Source organism: Thunnus thynnus, chromosome 7 (assembly GCF_963924715.1).
Source record: "Thunnus thynnus chromosome 7, fThuThy2.1, whole genome shotgun sequence".
Lineage (NCBI taxonomy): Eukaryota > Metazoa > Chordata > Actinopteri > Scombriformes > Scombridae > Thunnus > Thunnus thynnus.
In genome coordinates this window covers 29,445,232-29,466,188 of record NC_089523.1, presented here as the reverse complement: position 1 = coordinate 29,466,188, position 20,957 = coordinate 29,445,232, and the positions used below count along the sequence as shown (strand labels likewise).

General features: G+C 41.8%; 3 protein-coding genes across 4 annotated transcripts; 1 reads left to right on the top strand and 2 right to left on the bottom strand.

The window, feature by feature from the left end:
• Positions 1-289: 289 nt before the first annotated feature.
• On the bottom strand, positions 290-8,541 carry foxa3 (forkhead box A3). The gene is made up of 3 exons (XM_067595394.1): positions 7,147-8,541; positions 3,941-4,589; positions 290-2,558 (listed from the first exon to the last, which is right to left on the bottom strand). Exons 2-3 carry the CDS (start codon positions 4,013-4,015, stop codon positions 1,230-1,232), a joined length of 1,404 nt encoding a protein of 467 aa, XP_067451495.1. The 5' UTR covers positions 4,016-4,589; positions 7,147-8,541; the 3' UTR covers positions 290-1,229.
• Positions 8,542-8,617: 76 nt separating this feature from the next.
• On the bottom strand, positions 8,618-14,076 carry irf2bp1 (interferon regulatory factor 2 binding protein 1). Of its 2 annotated transcripts, XM_067595396.1 has the most exons (4): positions 14,023-14,076; positions 12,789-13,827; positions 12,082-12,434; positions 8,618-11,472 (listed from the first exon to the last, which is right to left on the bottom strand). In XM_067595396.1, the coding sequence occupies exons 2-3, from the start codon at positions 13,802-13,804 to the stop codon at positions 12,122-12,124; spliced, it is 1,329 nt and encodes a 442-aa protein (XP_067451497.1). In that variant the 5' UTR covers positions 13,805-13,827; positions 14,023-14,076; the 3' UTR covers positions 8,618-11,472; positions 12,082-12,121. The 2 variants fall into 2 exon arrangements, with proteins under 2 accessions (XP_067451497.1, XP_067451496.1); XM_067595395.1 differs by having other exon boundaries at positions 12,789-14,059.
• Positions 14,072-17,832, top strand: polr1g (RNA polymerase I subunit G). The gene is made up of 3 exons (XM_067595397.1): positions 14,072-14,387; positions 14,826-14,970; positions 16,430-17,832. The coding sequence occupies exons 1-3, from the start codon at positions 14,303-14,305 to the stop codon at positions 17,223-17,225; spliced, it is 1,026 nt and encodes a 341-aa protein (XP_067451498.1). The 5' UTR covers positions 14,072-14,302; the 3' UTR covers positions 17,226-17,832.
• Positions 17,833-20,957: the final 3,125 nt, after the last annotated feature.

The window sequence follows — 20,957 nt, the reverse complement described above, 5'->3', positions numbered from 1 at the left end:
GTGTGGAGGGGTTGGGGGGGGGGGGGGGGGTGTTCCTAACTATTGTTGTAACACACACACACACACACACACACACACCAGCCCATCAGCTCACCTGGTCAGTGGGAGCTCCATAGTGCAAAGTACTGTATGTAAATCCTCCCCTAGTGCATCTCTCCTCCCTTCCACTGTTTTAGTAACTGACTGAACTCCTCTATGCACCTCACCCGCCATCTGTTATTCAAAATGTTACAGTCTGCTGGAAAAGCATTTTGTTTTAATGCCCTCGTATAGGTAACAAAAGGAAATGATTGTGGGAAATAAAAGACATAAACACAACATGCTTTTTAAGTTTTTTTTTTTTAGTTTTTTTTTTTTTTTACCACAGTTACTTTGCCTCTTTCCTTCTGGCTGCAAAATTTTTCTACTTCTTTTTTTTCCCCCCTCTCTGTGCTCCAGCAAGGATAAAATGGCTTTGTGTTTCTTCATATGAACCATAAACAACAAACCATTTCTTTTTTTAAAAAACTTCGAAAGCTACATTTACATTGACAGATGTCTGATCTGATAGATCTGACGGAACGTAGTGAGAGATGTGAGAAATGCTGTAACACAAAAAAAAAAAAAATCAACTTTACTGTCTCCCGCTGCAGTAACACCTGCCTGAAGCAGTAACCTGAAACTTGCCTCCTTCTCTCCGTCTTTGGATAAAAAAACCCCTAACATTTGGGTTGTAACTGGTCGACAGAACGCTATACAAGATATATTAAAATTTATTCCCTTTATAAATAAATGCAAATATCCTTTTCCCCCCACATTAGCTCTATTTACATTTTATACAAGGCCAATTTTGCCACACGTAATGTTCTTGTGACAGCCAAAGACGGGATCTGACATCTGACTTACATACACACAAAGTCAAATATCTTCATCATCAGTGTAGAATTTTCCAGCTTCACTTTTCTATCCTCAGTGTAACCAACCAGTCTCTGTGTTTGTCAGAGTTGGTAAAAGAGAAAAAAAAAAAAAAAAAAGGTTCTCTGGTCCCTCAAACATGGCAGCCATTTTAGATGTGAGTCTCTTCCAAGGCCACTGGACATGAGCCAGAGAGGGAAAGAGAGAGAAAGAGGAAGATAAAGAGAGCTTGGGTGTCCATTTTAGAAAAGGAAGAGAGAAAGAGAAGTCTCCATCTTGGCTCACCTCTACTGACAGGTGTGTGTATGTGTATGGGGGTGGGGTGAATGTCCATATTAGGAGGCGTTGAGCACCGAGCGGCTGTACAGAGGTTGGTAGTAAGCGCCTGAGTCCATGCTGGCTGGCCCAGGGCTGTCGTAGATCTGCTTGACTCCCACAGGAGAGCCTCCTGCGTAGCTGTTGTAGGCCATCACCTGGTCCTGGTAGGACTTGAGGTCCATCTTCTGCTCGTTGGACATGAGATTGGTGATGGAGAATGGGTGGTTGAAGTTGTAGTGGGGGTCCAGAGACTTGAGGGCGTCGCTCTGTAGGTCCATGTGTTGCTGCATGGCGCTGGGCAGGAGGTGGGCGCTACCTGCTAAAGACTGGGAGTGGAGGAGCGGGTTGGAGGAGGAGGAGGTGGCGGAGAGAGACAAGGAGGATGGAGGGATGGAGGATGATGTGGAGGAGGAGGGAGGCAGGGAGACAGGTGGGCTGTGGAGGTGTGAGGAGGACAGCGGCGGGCAGTCTAGTGGAACCAGGGAGTTTCGGGGATGCGGCTGGTCGTCTGAAGAGCCCGGGTGAGAGTTGTCTGAGTGGGCGGAGTCAGCTCCTTCTGATCCTCCTGTGGGGCTGTGATCCTCCCCCAGGTGATCTCCACCGTGGCCTCCTTTACCTGAGCCCACCTCCTGGCTCTTTCCCGCTTTCTTCGCCATCTTGTCCTCGATCTTGAAGCGTTTCTGGCGCCTCAGGTAGCAGCCATTCTCAAACATGTTGCCTGACTGTGGGTGCAGAGTCCAGTAAGAACCTTTGCCCGGCTTGTCTGGTGAGCGAGCCACCTTCACAAAGCAGTCATTGAAGGAGAGCGAGTGGCGGATGGAGTTCTGCCAGCGCTGCTGGTTCTCACGGTAGTAGGGGAACAGGTCCATGATCCACTGGTAGATCTCATTCAGGGTGAGCATCTTGCTGCCGCTCTGTTGGATCGCCATGGTGATGAGGGAGATGTAGGAATATGGTGGCTTGGCGTGGGTCAGGGAGCGTCGGTAAGGCTTCGGGGGAATCTCCTTGGGTACGGCCCGGCTCAGGGTCGCAGTGGAGGTGTATCCCAGCTGGCTCATGGACTGGCCCATGTTCTGGTAGTGGGACAAGGAGCCCAAGGAGCCGGGAGTAGCGGGGCCCAGCTGGGTCAGAGGGCCCGAGCTGAGGGACGAGGCCACCGGGGAGAGGGACATGTGGCCGGGCCCGGAGCCCATGGAGGCCAGCGGGGAACTGCTGAGGCTGGAGGTGGAGTACGCCATGTTCATACCTGCAGGGGAGGCGGTGGCCGGGTTCAGGTTGATGTAGCTGGTGCCCATGGAGGCCATGGAGCCCAGACCAGAGTTCATGGTGCTGGGAGAGGAATACATCTGGAGACAAAGAGGAAAATCTGGTTATTCACAACAAAACACAGAGGAAATAATAAGTTTTAAATGTTGTGCAACAAAAGTTACAAGCAGTGAAAATAATTTTAATCTTGAATTTACTTTTGAACATTTAGAGAACAAATAACATGAACTCCTCAGTAGTTGATATAAATTTAAATTTCTTCTGTGAAATGAATGTTTGAATGTGGGAAGAAGACTGGTTAGACTCTCCATTTTAAAAGTGACTCCTTATCAATGCACAATGAAGCTCTCAGTGCGCGGAGAGAGGACATGGATTTCACACAGCGATGTTAACCTGAAAATGCGTAAAAAGCGCGTCATGGTGCCTCTCGGTTCAGACGGCCTCCTCCTCTGCTTCCATGGAAAAAACAAGTTGTTCAGTATTTAAGCTAAAGTGCAGAATTTTGATTTTTTTTTTTAAATGTGTGTGTGTGTGTGTCTGACAAAGATGATTAATTACGCTTTAAATTGTCCACATAAACTTTTATTGTGAAATCTTAAAAAACTCTGTAGCGTGAAGGAAAAGTATTTAATATGCGAAGAAACTAAATCCACAGGGGGATAAAAGGTATCTCGACCCTCTTACTGATCGTTGGTTAAATATTGTCAGACTCTTTCTTCATGGTAATTTCATCAGGTCGAGCTGAGGTGAGAATGAAGCTACTGATGAAATTACCTCTAATTGAATTAGTGAGAAAAAAAAACAACAAAAAAACTGCCGCAGTCTTGTTACATTTAGGCCTTTACACCTTAACTGTTGCAACACTGCTGCGACGACACAAAGGAGAAGGCCTATTGATCAGCAGATGTCTTTAAAAATATTTTTTAGTCGGAGCCTGTTTATTTATTATGAAATGTTTTTTTTTCTCTGTCATCAATTCAACAAATAAGTTTTAGTGGAAAGAACTGTTTCTATGTTATTTCTTTTTTGGGTTTAATAATATTTGCGAAATTCTAATAGCATTTTAACATATAAGGAATATATAAATACTAATTGTTGGTGTTGCTATAATATTCCTGTTGAATTTTAACGTGCGTCTTGATACGCAGTTTTTTTTTAACTTTATCATAGTTAAAGGTATTTAATTCTTATTATAATATTTCCATAGTAGGTAATGTTTTAATGTAAAATCTATATCATATTCTTTCATAATTTATCACAGCATTACTGTTTTTCGTCCTGTTGAAAATGCGCAAATAATAAAATCTTCACTCATTTTCTGCTCTTCTTCGCTTGAATCTGAAGCAGCTCTGAGACATATCCTGCTGTTTACAACACGAGGGGATAAAAACAATATGTTTTATATGTTGTCATTGTTTTTTTTTTGTTTGTTTTTTTTTTTCATTTGTGAGTGCGTCTTTACCTCACTGGGCTCGCTGAAGAAAGTAGTATTCCACTCTGGTAGATCGTGGGCTTCCATCTTCACAGAGCTCAACATCCCCAACACAAGTCTTTGGAGGAGAAGCACCTATCACAGGCTTTTTAAAAAGAATATATCAAAAAAAAAAAAAAAACGAATATAAAATCCTCCGCGAAGTAGAGAGTTTTCGAGGGGAAAAAAATCCAAACAGAGAGTTGTCTCCTTTTTTGCCAAGAGAGAAATATCTAGAGTCAGAAATGTGTTGAAAAAAAAAATAATCAAAGAGTGACGTGACGCTCGGCTCCTGAGAATAGTAAAGTCAATATTTCTTATTTGTCAGTCATCCATTGTTTCATAACCTTAATCTTGTTTCGGCTCGGCAGATGTTGACTCCTGGCCCGTTCTTTCTGTCCTCCGGGGGCCTCTGGACGCAGCGTGTGACAGACGGAGGTGTAGCGCGCAAATATAGTGGAGAAACCTGGTCGTCCTCGTCTTATAAGGTCCCGGCAGGTCCCGCCCTACTCCTGACATTTGAATACCGTGTTGGGATCCAGGAAGGCCCAAGCAAAAAGGCCGATGTGGCCCCCTGGCGTGCTGTATATTGGCCCGGCGGCTGCACCGGCCCACCCGGACATGCGGCTGTCCCATAATCCTTTAGGGACAGAGCTGAGTGAGTTTTTTTTTAAATATAACAGTGGAATTCATAAAGCTGACGCGACGTGTTCATGTGAATTATCAAACAGCGTATCTGAGTTTTAACCTGTTGCTAAGTTATTGAAAGTTATTTCGCAAATAGATGAAAGAATTTGACAAAATAATGAAATCATGTCACGTCTTTCCAGCTCAAAATGACTTGTTCAAATAAAAAAAATCTCGGATTATTTGTCATTTTTCTACAGTTTTTTGGAGATAGAATTGGAATACGATAGAAAAAGTAAAATTATACCAGTTGATCCATTATATTACTACTTTGATTATGGATGGGGGGCAGTTTAGGGACGTGTGTGTGTGGGTGTGTGTGTGTGTGGGTGTGTACGTGCGGGAGGTAGGGAGTGGGGCGTGAAAGTCGTTAATTCCCTTGGCTATCACTTCTCTGGGGCTACGAACCGTTAACAGGCTCTCTGAAGTTTGGTTGTAATACCCGTCAGAACTTATTTCAGATTCTGGGTTTTGATAGTCAAATATTTGCCTGATAGTGATGTAAATGTGATGTATTTCACAAAAAACGCCTAAAAACTGACCCCACCAAAAAAATACAAAATAAAAATAAAAAACAGACTTTAAATCCATCATAGAAATGCTGTCACAGCACCAAAATCATCACGAAATGAATCGAAGATAACAAAAAACACACAATAACGCCAATTAAAGTGTTGGTTCGTGCGTAAATGCTGTGCTAGTATTTAATTATCATTTACATTAAAGCTTCAAATGTTACATTTTGGTCAGTTACACATGAATCTCTTACAGTTTCCTAGATGCTTACGTGCGCAGTCTGTGCGTAAATCAAGTCGTGAGGGACCAGGTCTCTGAGAACTTCTTGGAAACGTTTTTTTTTCTCTCTCACGACCTGTCGCCACAGACAAGTACAATAAATAATGTAATCCTGGTGTAATGCATAGGGCTTGGACTCCTGTGTTGTGGAATACACATCAGGCCTCGGTGCAGACGGAGGCCTCTGAATGTCAATGCCGCTGCCTAATGGTCAGTCAATGGAGATGTAATTGATGCGCAGGCGGGAGGTCGACGGGATTAGACTGTGAGAAAAGATGCCGAGGAAATAAGAAATAACAGGAAGGAATATCAGCGCGCAGACGCACCAAAAAATATGCAGAAAGCGTCGGATGGAGAATCAATGTCGGGCAACAGCGGGTTACAGTTTATTTCTCTCTCTGAGGGAAACATACACACTTTTTTACAATATGAATATTTATGACAGGCTTCTATAGCTGCCTATCTGATGGCTGTGTTCAGGATATTTCACTCTGACGCGCAATCACAGGACGCCTTTTTCTTAATATTTACCACCAAATCTCCAGATTGATCAGCCTGTCATGGTGATATTTCTGCTGTGTGATCGTATATATATATCGTCAATCAGACGCTCTGCGGGCCATCACCTGTAAAGACTCAGCGATTATCGCCTGTTTGCAAAACGCTGTCAAGTCGATTAACACGTGGAATGAGCTAACACCTCAGTGTCTGTAATGATGTAATTAAGCCTGAAAGAGATGAGCTTTTTTTTTTCTTCATCTGCACGGTGATGTAGTTGTAAATAATAAGGTTAGTAAACTCTGACCTCCAGGCACTGATCATAACAATTCAATCAAATATTGTAGCTATTAGCAAATGATTCGTTTGTGCTGTTTAAAATGCGAGTTAGTTTGGTTTTTATGTGATTTAAAAACCAGAAAAGGAGGATGAAATGATTTTTGAGGGATTCTCATCTGAGTAACCAACAGTTTTTTGAGGGCTGCATATCCTCCAACACATATTATAATAAATCCAGTTCCAGTCTGAACAGAGTTCCTACATCTAAAAAAGTCTTTATACTGAAAGACCAAACAAACAAAACTTAATGCAATAAATCTTTTAGAGAAAGTGAATGGAGATACTGTGAATCAGGCAGAACTCCTTCATATGATTCAGAGCTACACAGATATTTAAAAACTGATCATTTCATTGTTAACCACACATTGGCGTGACACACACGTGGGATATTTTTTGTTCTATTTGCATATTTTCCTGCAGTCCTGCTGCCTTCAGGTGCTGGTTGGAAATCCGATATACAGAATGCAAGTTTATGTAGCATCATGCATGTTGTTGTTAAAGAAGACATCCGGGAAAGCTGTTTGTACTGGAGATTTGCAAAGTAAAGCATTTATAAGAAAATGAACTGAGTAAACAGACAGAGATAGTTGCCCTCTAGTTAGAATAATCATACAGGAATGATTGTATGAAGCCGGTTTATTTATCTAACGTCACGTCTTGCAGGATGATCTCTGCTATTTTGTTCAATCCTGCCTCTTAATAAACATCTAATACTCCTTTAAAATCTGTTTCTCCCCCCCCCCTCAACTCACATCCTCTCTCTGCGGGCCGTTTTTTCATGCCAATAGGCCTTCCATCGTCCATTAACACCTCTATAATTGGTTTAACAATAGTTGTAATGAGCTGACACTAATGAAGGAAACGACAGATCGGCCTACCAGGAGCACGACGGCAGGACTGTTGGGGAGGAATAATTAAACTTCCTCATCCTCCTCCTCTTCCTCTTCTTCTCCAAAATGTGAAAAACAAAAATGGAAAAAGTGACGTATCATATAACAGTTGATTTGACAGGTAAAAGCTAAAATCTGCGCAGCTGAGCTGATTTCTTTTGAGAAAGAAAGTTTCATATTCAATAAAGGTATTGAAGAACTTTACGTTTTTTTCGGTTTAAATATGATTTTAAGGGCTTTCAATGCTTCCTCTGTCTCTGCACGTCGTCAGGATACCCTCCATCTGATAAAAGATGACAACAAACAACTTGTCCAGTCAGTCTCTGCTCTGCAGGCAGACGTCAGGAGCACAAGTCCGCCATCTTGTGGCCATTAGAAAACAGAAAAGCTTCGCACCTGCACCTTCTTTTCTCTTTTCTTCACATCGGTTTGTTTCATGGTTCAAAGTTTGGACGGTTGTTTTTTTCATATTAGCAATACCTAATTCAACCGTAAGCGTATTAAATGAAATGCAGGTAGTTTCACAGTCAGGCTGCTCTACATGGAGTTAACTTGATTTGACTGTTGACAGTTTGTTGTAAGTCTGGATTTCTTTTAAACCAGGTTAAATTTAGCTGAAGCTGCATTTAGAGCAACAAGTCATTCAGCTTAAACCTGCTAAAGTGCAATTTACTGAATCCTGACCAAGATTGACCAATGTTAACGTCATACATGAACCAATTTCGCAATATATGTATATATAATAAATTACTTGGATGTAAGTAATCAATTAATTCTAAGTACATCTGAGTCAACTGTGTAAATTCCTTACACTACATTACTTCATTTAGTTCAGATATGTTTGAAATAAGTGACTTTGTTTGCTTTAAATGTTTGAGCTCCTTATTTGCAGGGAAAAGCAGCTGGTATTTAAAAAAATCCTGATTCCGTGAGTCAAAAATCCCCCAACACGACTGGCCACCAGAACAAGTTTGTAACAATTATAATTTATTTTGCTGTTTGATTCTCTTTCATTTCATCATCATATATAATGGTCTTAATGCGGTTTTAAAGCCAAGAAATATACTTCTGGTAGAGGAATGCTAAATCCTTGAAACTGTTTTTGGTGTAAACACAGTAACATGTAAGAATATTGGCTCTAAAAAATGAATCAGTCCCTTTAAAAAAGCCCACCATGTGTAACCGCAGAAAACAAACTCCTCAGATCATTAAAAGAAAACAGAAGATATGACGTAACTGTGGCCCTGAGGAGAAGTCATGATGCTGTTCCAGCCAATGATGACGGCTCTTACCTTCTCTTTCAAACCAGAGATGTGCTGTTATCTGTTAAACTCAGCAAATCAGAAGATCATGGCTGGATTATATAAGGATTATTCAAATAAGAAAGTAATGACGTGTATATAATAGTGATCATTTGCATCAACATGTTAATGTCTGTGAAAAAAAACAGGAAAACAAGTACAAGTTTCCATCCCATTTATTCCTGGTTTCTATTTTGTACATTAAGCTGCAATAAAACCAACAGATCTAAAAACGACACATGAAGGAAAAGAAACTCAACGTGGACAGAAATGCGAGGAGAGACCATATCCAAACAATGACTGGCCGGTCGACTTTACAAAGGCTTCTGATAAAAAGCAAAAGACGTCTGATGGCGATTGAAGGGAAACAGATTCAGGTTAATAACTGACTAGACGATAATAATAATTAAAAAAAAAAAAAAAAAAAAAAAAAAAGCCATTGCACTCCTACTTCCCCTGAGGTTCCCAGACACACAAACAGACGGTAAACTTTTTTTTAAAAAGGCACTTAACAAGGGATTGCATGATGTATCAGTGCATATTAAAACTTAAATTCCACTTCTTCAAAGATGTTTCTCTACAGCGGACCTGGGCCCCGAGAAGATGATCTCGCACCGTCGTAAGTCGACGGGACGAGATCGTCTCAGCCTTCGGATGCTTTTTTGGAAAGGGGGGGGGGGGGAGACGGGGGCCTTGATCTGTGGGAGGTTCTTTGAATGTAGAAGGCCTATATAAGTATTTGCTGAATACTACAGACTTTTATATGTAAAATCCTGTAAGTACAGTCGACCACACAGGCCTGTAAACTGTAACGGCTGGATGAAGAAAACTGGTTGGTTAAGACCTGGCCGAGAAATATATATATATATATATGTATATATATATATAATTACCTTTGGTTTGTCTGTGCTTCTGTACTGACGAGCACATACTGCACATATATATATAGAGAGAGAATCCACCAAAAAACTCCTGATCCAAATTATATTAAAATCTTCAGATTGTTCAATTAAAGAGGACATCGTTAATGAAGAACAAGATACATACATAACATACATACATACAGCGTGTATGGCCTTCCACAGTACATTAAATTTGGAGAAACTCGTTCATATGAAATATTAGGACATAGTAGAAACTCATTCATTCATTAAACCTTCAGAAATTACAGAAAAACATTTCTGCTTTCAGGTGGATTCTCACTTAAAAAACAAAAAAAAAAAAAAAAAAATATATCAGGTTAAGAAATGATAAGCCAATTTTTTTTTAAATTACATATTCCAAACTGTTGCATATACTAGGACTAAGGATTGCACGTACATACTATTATAGTTCTATACAGTATATAACATTTAACATTCTAGTATAAAATATAGTCCTAGGCCTATCAATAGATATCTTTTCATATACATTCGGGGTAAAGCGTAGGCTGGGCTGGATCTTGTATGAAAGCGACATTTAAATACAGTCAAACACAGAGTTTCTGTGGCTGGTCGATGCTTTGACAGATTAACTGGTTGATTCTACACAGCAAAAAAAAAACCGTTCTCCTTTCTCCTCTAAGTCAGCTTTAAAGCAGAGACATGATGAAAAAAACAAAACAAACAAATGCACAGAGAAATGTCACAGCTGACATTCTGCCCACATCTCATGTCAGTTCATGTTTAGGGTGTTTTAGTGGAGTTTTATTTCATGTGTCTCCAAAAAACAATATATATTATTGTGTGCCAGGCCACAGATTGAGTCACAAAAGAACGGTATCGTAGTAATAAACATCCAAGACAAAATAAAAAAATCTGGATTTTCAAATTTAAGGTACACTTTGTCATCATAGATGTCAATATTATGTTATGTGAGTGACAAATGTATTTGTATGAGCAACAATTTTTGCCTTTTAGACTGAATATTGGCAGAGAAAATATCATTTGTCCCAGACAGTTGTGTCAACATATTTTGACTGATCTCAGAATAGCCAGATTTGGCCTGTAGCCGCTCGCTGCCGGTCGGCCAACTGTTTGTTCATCAACAAGGAAAAAGAAATGCAACGACTTTGGCTGCTCGTTTAAGCATTTCAACATTTTTTTGTTGGAATTGTCAAAGCAAGATTTTGTGCTCTCCTGTGCAAACACAATACTGAGTGTACCGTTACAATAAACACTGGCTACTCTGTGCAACTGAGGAAGTGTAACTGTAACAAAGAACATTCATGTGTTAGATTTGCTAACAGGCTACTATTAGCAACTACATCCAATTATATATTCTGCTGGCTTTGTAGAGAGATAGAAGTGTTTGCATTGGTTGTTTCTTAAGGTGCATCTTATTTACGTGATCATAGTATCTCTTTCAAAATTTCCAGATGTTTTTGTCTGTAGAAAAATGAGTTATTGAAAACTGGTGTAGTCAATGTGTTGTGTTTAGCCTGTTCGTTTCTGGTTGCTAACAGTAGCTTGAAGTGTTAATGTGGATATTATCATGGTTTCAGCTGACGTCAGGACTAACTTCACAAAAAGTAGCCTTCCCTCAGCTGTTGATTGGTCCTGAATATCTGATTCCAACAGTACATCATAAAGGCCTTTTCAATCTTTATGCTTACTTACATCAGCCACAGTCTCAGGAGAGTTGTGGCGTTACTGTTTGCTGGACTGAGCATCGGACATAGGATTGTTTTCCAGAGCTGGTGAGGGTGAGTGCACTCATTTGGTAATTGCAAGTGATTCATAAAATTTCATTTTTATGTCCTCAATACATCAGAACAATAAGATTTAGGTACAAATGTTGGCAAAATGAAAGAAAAAAATAAACAAATAATGGCGATGTGTGAAGACAGACTTCGCAACTTTCGTCAGAGATCTGGCGAGGTCTGATAATGTCGATGAAATCGGGCGGTGTGGATAGGTGGAGTTAAAACCTGTGTGATGGAGGTTTTCTGAACTGTGGGTCACTGCATGTGGCTTCTCTTCTGGATCTGTATGTGGACCAGTGCAGACGTCTCCTTCTGGTATGTGATACGACTCTGAGGTGGAAAAAAGCAAACACAATATCAACATTTAGTTACACGGAGTACCATAAACAAACAGTTAAAAACACTAACTACAGTACTCTCACTGCCTCTCATTAAGGCACTTAAGATGTTCAACAATATTTTGCAGCCTGATAAACACAGGAAGGACCGGTAGTTTCTTCACATTTGTTATCCCAATATCTTATAGAGCCTGGATGATAAAATCTGATGAAACCAGCAAATCAGGACAAAATCATTGATAAAATAATAGTAGATATATCACCATGTATATCTATGTGAGAGGGGAGTGATTAAAGATTTACAAATGCATGCTTTAATGGGAGTAAACAAAAGTGTTTTATAAAATGACCTCACAATAAAATGCTGCAGCACTTCAGACTATGGGTGGGTGATACTGCCTTAAAATATTATATTAATTCATTGTTTGGTTGTTTAGATTAAATAGGTTGCAATACAGTTAAGATCATTATATGTCAAATTTCAATGGAGTCAGTTATGGAGAAAAGTTTCCTAACCAAACCCTGAAGCAACCTGACGAGCAAGAAGTTACTGTGCATGTTGCGTTCTACTAAAACAGCTGTCTGACATCTGTGGACCTGCCTGTGGCTGTGTTCGGTCCTGGTTTCTGTGGAAATTATCATCACGTCTCTCTCTCTTTCTTGACGGTGACGTCTCCACTTCCAGCTGCGGCTCCACTGGCAGCTCCGGTTCCGGCCCCGGAGGCGGACCCGGGCCCAGGCCCAGGCCCGGTCGCGGCTCCAGATGCAGCAGCCGATGCAGCTCCTGCTCCCGCTGCAGGAGTGCCCAGTATGGTGGAGACCTCTCCCTGCATGAAGGCCCAGGGGGGACTGTTGGGAGAGGTATCCAACGGACAGCGCTCTCCGCTGGGGCAGTACACCTCCCCATCACCCCGTCGGCTCTGAATGTACACTCTGGTGCAGGGGAAGCAGAACCTGCATTTGGTGGATTTAGAGGAGACTGGTTATTACAACTTATTTCACTAATAATCAATAATTTTTCAGGAAACTAAATAATGTTTAGTCTGTAAAATGTGAAACCAAACAACCATAAACTACCAGAGGCCAAGCAAAGGTGTAAATTGCTTAATTGCTCTGCCTAGCAGCCTGTAAACAAAGCATGAAAACATGAAGACAGCCACTATTTGCATTGTGAAGGTGTAACAAGAATGATTACCCAATATTCAAAACGGCAGTCGTTAGCCACTTATTAACTAATCTGCTGACTGTTTCAGACCGTTAACTGTAAACCACAACTTGAACACGTGAAAAAACAGTTAACATACAAACCTGTGCCCTGGCACTGATGGACACTGAACAAAGTGTGTGTCTTCCAGCCTCTCATGACACAATGTGCAGGACAGAGTGTTTCCGGTTGAGTGGGTGTTGTTTGCTGACGCTGATCCCAGCTCGGAGGCACCACTGTGGGGTAAAGCTGCAGCTGTGGTGGCTGCTTCTGCGGAGGTGCTGGATCCCAGGGGCTCTGCTCCGGACCTCGCAGTCAGTGGTCGTGGCTGCCTGGCTGGAGAAGAGGCAGGCTTTGGGCTTGTCTGGCTCACACCCCCAGCCATGGAGGAGGACGAAGAAGGCAGGCCTGTGCTCTTGCTGGCGCTGCTGGCAGTCACAGACGTGTGGACCTGTGTCTGTATCTTGGGCTGGTTCTGGGATGAACTCAACTCTCGCTCAAGCTCTGGAGTGATGAAAGGGGCTATCCCCATCCCTATTCCCAGCTGTCTGCGGCTCATCTCGGCCAGCACCGGGGCAGGGAAGATCATGGGGCTGCTCATAGGAGCTGTCCTGGCGGTCAGACCCGCCGGCATGCCTGCAAGCAACCCATGAGGGATCCCTGCAATACTTTGAGTTACTAGACTGGGAGGGATGGCAGCGCCGAGCATGGGTCTTCGGCTGCCGCTGGGGCTCTGCCGGTTCACCTCCGGAGGCGGCTGGCCGTCACGGTGCAGCCCGTTGGGCGGCACGCGGATAGCGGACCCAGTACTTTCTCCTCTCCCTCCCCTGTCAAAGCGGTCGGTGTGTGGCCTGCCCCCGTCTGCAGCCGTCTCTCCTCTGCCAGTTGTGCCGTGTTTATTAGGCGAAGGACCGGGTGACCGGACGTTACCGTCCTGCATCCCGTGAGTTCGTTTCAGCTGTCGGGCGCTCGCTATCAGGAATTCAATCTGATTCGCGCCTTCGTAGTTCACGCAGCCTCGACAGACCACCTCGCTGAAGTCCCACACCACAGTCCACGGCATCTTTGGCAGGTCGCACAGGTAGCACCACTGGCGCCTGGAGGAGGAGGGGGACGACATGGCCGGCCAGCGAGCGAGCTAACCTGAGCGAGCACACGTTAGCAACGTTAACCTATTTAGCTTTGACAGGTGCACGCCCTCTCTTAGCTACCGACTTTCTGTTTCAACGGGCTTCAAATCGCTTTAGAACAATGTCAAACATTATATGAATATAAAATAAGATACAACTTTTGGGTAGTTTTCACTCTTTTCTTCATATGTTTGTTTTGTTTACCCACTTCGGCCTGCTCTTGACTGCTGTCAACTGCTTCCCCGACGGGCGCTGGGACGTTACGTAACCTTGCGAGGTGCATTATGGGTATTTGAGTTCCCGTATCTGGTTTAGCTAATACAAACCTACGCATCGCGCCTGGTTGTTGAACTACAGCCAAAACTGACACGGAAGTGAAGTAAGTAAAGGTCACAGTTCATTCCGTGTCAACACATGTGCGTCCGTCGTAGCCATGCGTTTTCGATAGAAAACTTTCATCACTCTGTGGTTATTTTCAAACATAAAAAATGCCAAGAGACATATCATCTTCATCAAGTGAAGATGAAGCAGACAGCCCCACCACGGAGTCACCGGTACAGCAGAAAGAAACCGGTAAGTGAACCTCGCGGGTTGCACAAAGCTGGTTTTGTTTGGTTGATATGCTAGTAGTAAGTTCAGTGAACAGAGTTAGACCAGTATCATGAAGGTAGTTTCACTCAGAAGTGTTGATACATGTAAAATTATACAGTACAGTTGGCTATGACTGGCAGAACCACGAAATGGGGCTTATGGCTCTCAGTTTTTGTTTATGTTTATGTTTATCAGTTATATTTACCTTGATTTTTATCAGTCCAGAGGATTTGTGTCAGCCAATGTTTGATCCAATGAAGCATCATCACAGGTCAAGAAATTGCCTGTGTTTCGTACAATAACTGTTGGGCATTGGTAATGATATTGATCATGAAAGTTAATCCATTGATGTTCTGTGTATTTCTAATGCTGTGTGTTATCTTTATTGATCAAATGATGGAGTGCTGTTTGAATCCACAGATAAGAAGACCACCAGGTACCAGTGTCCTGCTGACTTTGTGTCTTTCTGCCATAAGCCCTGCAGCAACACACTAACAGAGAGTCTAAAGAGCAACAAGAAGGAGTTATGGCTCATTAAAGCTCCTGCCAGCTTTAACCCAGAATGGTGGGTAATATTTTTCCCTTTTTGTCAGTGTGTCTGTGTCTCTGTCTCTCATGACATGCACATGCAGACTTTTACAAGAAGTTATTCAGAAGTTATGTGTTTTATTTCAAGTACTGATTGTTGTTTAAACTTTGCATACATTTCAATCTAAAAACACATAGCTGCTTCAAAATAAACTTTAGTTGAATAATAAATGTTTTAATGTCATAGCAAAGATTCCCAATGCAAAAAACCCATAAATATTTGTTTTTAAAATCACATTTTAACTACAGTTGATCACTGCGTTTTCTCTCAGTTTTGAGGCTGCATAAATCATGCAGGTAAGGATGCACCGATCCAACTTAAACCCCTTGATATTGATGCTGACACCCCACTTAAGGTCCTCTTCCAAACCCAGGACTGGTCCAATACCAGTGCTCTTCCTGAAATGTAAAAACTGTGATAATTCTTAGGCTCTTGCAAATTTGAACTATATTGTTTAGACAGCGTATGAAATTGCGTAATACAGGAGATACATAGTTACTGCTGTATAACTACTGTTGTGTGCAAATACAGACCTGACAAACAGTGCAGAGCTGCTGTTATAATCAGTGATCAGAGCCAATGATGCATTTCCTCTGTGTCCACATGGCATGTAAAGGAAAGTGATTCACTCAACATAATGACGTGCTTCTTTATCTCTTCATCAGCGTATTTCATCTGGGCACTGCTCCATGTTTTTTTCTCACAAAGCACAACCAACTTTTTTAACAATGTAGCTCTTCCTGCTTTTTTTTCTACTCCAGTTAACAAAATTTTGTTAACAGAAAATGCAACCTCAGTCCTCATTTTCTGAGCTGTTCTCCTTTATTGTATTTAGTCCATGCAAAGTGTTTAAAAACAACCTCATGACAACAAAAATGCAGAAAATCTCTACATCTAGTAAAAAAACAGGAAGAAATTAATCTTAGCTAACTGTGAATGTCATTGTTAAAAACTACAGTTTCACATTAACTGGTTACATTTAAAGACATTTATTGTTAAGCACATGAAGGAAGTACTGATGTAATATCAGTTGTAGCTGTACACACATTAGCTCACCACAGCACATGAATGGAGCAGAACATAAAACTACTTCACGTGGATCTGATGTCTGGTCCAGTCCACTTAACATCAGTATCGGTGCTGTGGATCGGATCGGTGCATCCCCACCTATAGGTTAAACAATCTCTGCAGCAGTTTAAAAGGCGAGAAAGACTGAACATGACGTAACTGACAGTGGGGCAGTTTGTGTTTGTAAGGGCCAGCAGGTGGAGCTGGAGACGGGCTGATGATGTCTCGGAGGATGTTTTCAGTCATGCTGAAGCTTTAGAAAGCTACTCCAAATTCAACAACAGTCTGAGAAAATAAATAATGTTGTAAACTTTTCCAAGCAGACTTGGTATGAATGATGCCTAACCCCCACCTTTCCTTCCTCCAGTGTCAGTGGCATCAAGGTGCCCCTCTCAGGTCTCCAGACCGTGAAGATTCCCGCTCCTGCAGACGGAGCCAAGAGTGGCGCAGGCCAGCAGATCTACAGCATCTTGGCGTCCACTCACGGTACCTCAGAGCTCCGCCTGCTCACCAGCAATAAGAAGGCGTCAGACGGTGTGGTTTTTGGCCCTGCTTTCTCAGGCCTGCTTAATGTATGTGAGACCTACGGAGACAGCAGCACCAACCAGGCCCCTCAGGTCATCCCAGCTACTCCAGCGCCCTCCATACCAACCGGGCTCAAACAGAGGTTCCACCCGTTCGGCAGCAAGACCCCCACACTCACCTGCGTGGCAGAGAGCGAGGCGGACGGAGCCGCTTTCGGGCCCTCGTCTACAACCCTCCGTCCCCTTGTAGTCAAACGGTTCATAGAAGAAGCAGACGAGGAGGAGGAGAGGAAAAAGAAGAAGAAGAAAAAGAAAGAAAAGAGAATAAAGACAGAACGAGAGGAGGAGGAGGAAGTGGTGAGAGTGAAAGAGGAACCTGTAGCTGAAATCCAGGATGAAGTGACGATGGAGCCCGACTCTCAGGAGGGCGACGTTTCAGAGGAGAAGAGGAAGAAGAAGAAGAAAAAGAAGGACAGGGAGCGAGAGGAGGTGGAGGAAGGAGGAGAGTCTGAAGTTAGAGTGAAACAGGAAGAAGTTTCAGTGAAATGCGAACCAATGGACACTTCGTATGGTGATGTAGCGGACGGCTCAGGAAAGAAAAAGAAGAAGAAGAAGAAAAGCAAAACTGATGACGACTAGTCGTTAATCTGTTGTTGTGTGTTTTATCTTTTGATTTGTTCACTTTTGACCTCATGAACCCATCTGGGAGCCAATTTACTACAAATCCACTGAAGCTCATCGATAGATCGCATTGTGCAAGACTTGCGTTGACAGATCATTGTATTCTTAAAAAATAAAAACACATCCTGAATCAATTAAACAGTGACATGAATGCTTAAGTGGATTCAACCCAACATCTTTATGGCTGATTTTCCCATCACTTTGAGCTCAGAAAGCGACAGTTTTACACACAAAGAATGTATTCAGCCACAGACGTCTATGAGTACATGCATAATAAGCAAATTTCTGCCTTTTCTGCCAGTGTCGTCAAGTCGTGGTAGATTTTATGGGATTATGCTCACACTGTGTTGCTGTGTTTGTGTACATATTTACATAGTAAGGCTGGTAATTTGGCAGCAGGTTGAGAAAACCAGAATAATGATTCATTGTCATGTCAGATTCATTGTTCGTGTTTTTTTTTGTTTTGTTTTGTATTTTAAAGATTTGAGTCACATGTATTGTGGATATTACCTGTGTGCAGGAGAAGACATGCTACAAAATAAACTCCAGTTGTGTTTAAATGAAATGCAAATGGACAAAAGTGGTGTTTTTGTCCTCCGCTCAGCCCATGTAAGTGTTCCAGTACAGCACATTTTCCTCTCAGGCCTTGTTAGAGCAGTGATTTCACCCAGAAAGAATGAAACTTTGAACTGGTGTTATAACTCAGACTGTGGCTTTTAAACTGTGAAACAAGAAGAAAGTGTCCAATTTACAGATTGGTAGTTTTTTTAATGGTCAGAGAAAAAAAAAGTTTTCAGAGGAAGTCATGTTGCCAGGCAAGGTAAAAGTTCTGTGGTAAGATATTTTGAGTTTTAAAATGATTTTATGAATGAACAACAATAGGAGTATATTTTACAATACACGATAGAGTTTGATGTTATGTCTCAAAACATATTATAAAATAAAAATATTTGATTTGTAGGTTCAGATTAATCTGTTGGAGCAAAAATATATCATCTGCTCATATCCATTTCTGACACCATGAAGGTTTCTTGTATTTTTGGCCTTCTATTACAGTTAGTTAACTGACTTTTCAGCTCTGCCATGACTCAAACTACGCTGGAAACTCTTTTTGGCTTTAATCTGTTCTTGCCAAAAGTCATATTTAAAGAACATTGCATGTCGGCATAAAATATTGGCATCAGAACCCTATATTGGTTGATCCCGACCCTATAAATCTTTGGATTTCCACCACCAACAGCAATTCCTTTCAATTAAAAACAACATTGAAACAATTAGTTCTGACAGGGAGATGGCGCCACAGTCCACCCTGTTTCCTGTGTGGAGCAGCAGCCTGCAACCTCTGAGCAACCTCTGAATGTAGTACTTACATGCTACCATTTCTTTTTCACTGATATAACACAGATTTTCTTTAGCCCTGTATGCACAAAAAAAACGGATTTGCACTTTTTCCATTTTCCAACAGTAGTGAATCATCGGATCTCGGTGACACTCAGGTGAAAAATCTCAGAGTGGAGTCCAGGCTCTGCATCCTCCCCTCCTCCCCTCCTCCCCTCCTCCCTCCTCTGTTTCATTGCTCTCTTCTCCCTGCTCTGCACCGGAGTATGGTCCTGTTTCTTAATGAGCTCCGGCACCTCTGGCGCTATCACACTCACCATCTGTAGTAACCCTCTGCACATGCTGCAAGGTTTTATTGATCCAACCTTATGTGCGGATTCACATTTTTTTTTTTTTACCAGCTTTTACTCCATCAAAGGGGTCAGTCGGACCCGAGATGAGCAAAACCATGTTAGAGGTTTAAAAATGTAACCTTGATATACGAAAGAGAATTTTTAAGATAGTTTCCCACTCGTTAAATTGGACTTGGCTTATCATCACGACTCCTTAGTTTTTTGGTGGCTCCTTGTTATAATGGCTGCTTTCAGACAGCCATTATAACAGGGAGCGAGCCACAGATGTCAGATGTTGGATCAAGCGTTTCCCTGTGAGTCACATCTAATGCCAGATTTCTGTGTATCCGTGTATCCTCACAGGTATGTTGAATGTGTGTGTGAGAGTGTCTGCGCTTCAGAGCCAGACTCTGCATGCCCAAGTGTATGGGTGTATGTGCCTGTGTAACTGAAATAGTATGTGTTTGTGTGTGTTTGTGTGTGTGTGTGCTATCAGCTATCTGAGCTGAGAAGAAACACTGTAGAAAAACAACATCGGGTTCCAATTCTTGGACCCAGAAAATCATAATTTAGGCAAAAGAGCGGAGCTGAGGTGCCAACCGTCACAGCTGACTCTAATAGATCTCTTGATCTTAATGAGATTACTTGATTAAATTAAGATTATAACAATAATAATAATAATAACAGGTGGAGACATGTTGTCAATCAAGTCAATAACACCCAAAAGGTGTCTTTTTATAAGACATATTATGTCCTTAACGGAGCACTGATTCTCTTCTACCAGCAAGGCAGAAATTGGAGGATTTTCCCATTGATTTCAATACAGTCAGAGTTTTATTTGGAGCAGTTTTACAGACCGGCTCTGGCCTTGCAAGCTGAGCCAAACCATTACCAGAAATTATCTCGACCCAACCCATAATCAAACACACAGTCTACACACTCACTCAGTTTAATCTGCTTTATTTAAGGCATAATTAGGCCGAACATGTTTAATAGCACACAACAAACACAGAGTAATCATCGGTAATGCTTCCTCCTGTTTATTTCACCCATGGCCTTTCCACATCAAATTTATTTTCTACCCCCTCTGGATGATGCAAATTTTTTGCCTGAGCCGAAGCATTTTCAACAGATACGTTTTTGCCTCACTTTGCGCTGCCCCGGGTCAATTCTCATCGACTCGAGTCTTCGCACCGGCTTTGTCTGCAATCTCTGAAATTTGCTTTGTGCAGTCTGAACACACCTTGAGTCGACCTCGATTGACAGACGGTTAGAATTGTAACAGCGCCGACAGAACTTCAGCACACAACTCTGGCACGGAGTCGGAGATAAATTATAGACTTAGATAAATAAATCAGCCAATCAGATTATCAGACAAAAATGTCTTAGGGACGGCTGATATGGTATTGCTTTGTAATTTGGTTTCAAGCTTGAAAATGAGAGTCTTTGTAGGTGAAATATCTGCTCTGCTGCTCTGCTCACTATGATAGTCACTTTAATTACTGTCATAGTCACTTTAGGCACTGTAGGGCACTTAATCACTTTATTTACTGTCAGTCACTTAGTTTACGGTTTAGTCACTTTATTTACTGTCATTGCACTGTGGAACCATTCATCTACTGCATCAATAATCTCCATATGCACAGCACCTTGTAGTTCAAGCCTTTAGTTTACATTGCAGCCGCCTTTTCTTATTGTACAGGCTAATTATTTATTGTTACAGGCTAACTTTTATTGTGTTTATTACTATATCTATCTATCTATTTATCTATTCAGAGGATGATGAATGTGAAAATGTACTTTGTGCTTCTAAATCACAGTGGCAATGGTCTGAAAGGGAGGATAGTCTAGAATATTAAAAAAAAACAAGCAGAAGTTGCAACACCTGTTGATGTTCATCACTAAAGAGCTCGTATTCATTAACGACTATGTGATGGCAGTTCTGCAGTACGTCTGGCAGTAAAAACCCTCGCTTAATTGCTCCTTTACAATATGAGATGAATAAAGTACGAGCCGGTTG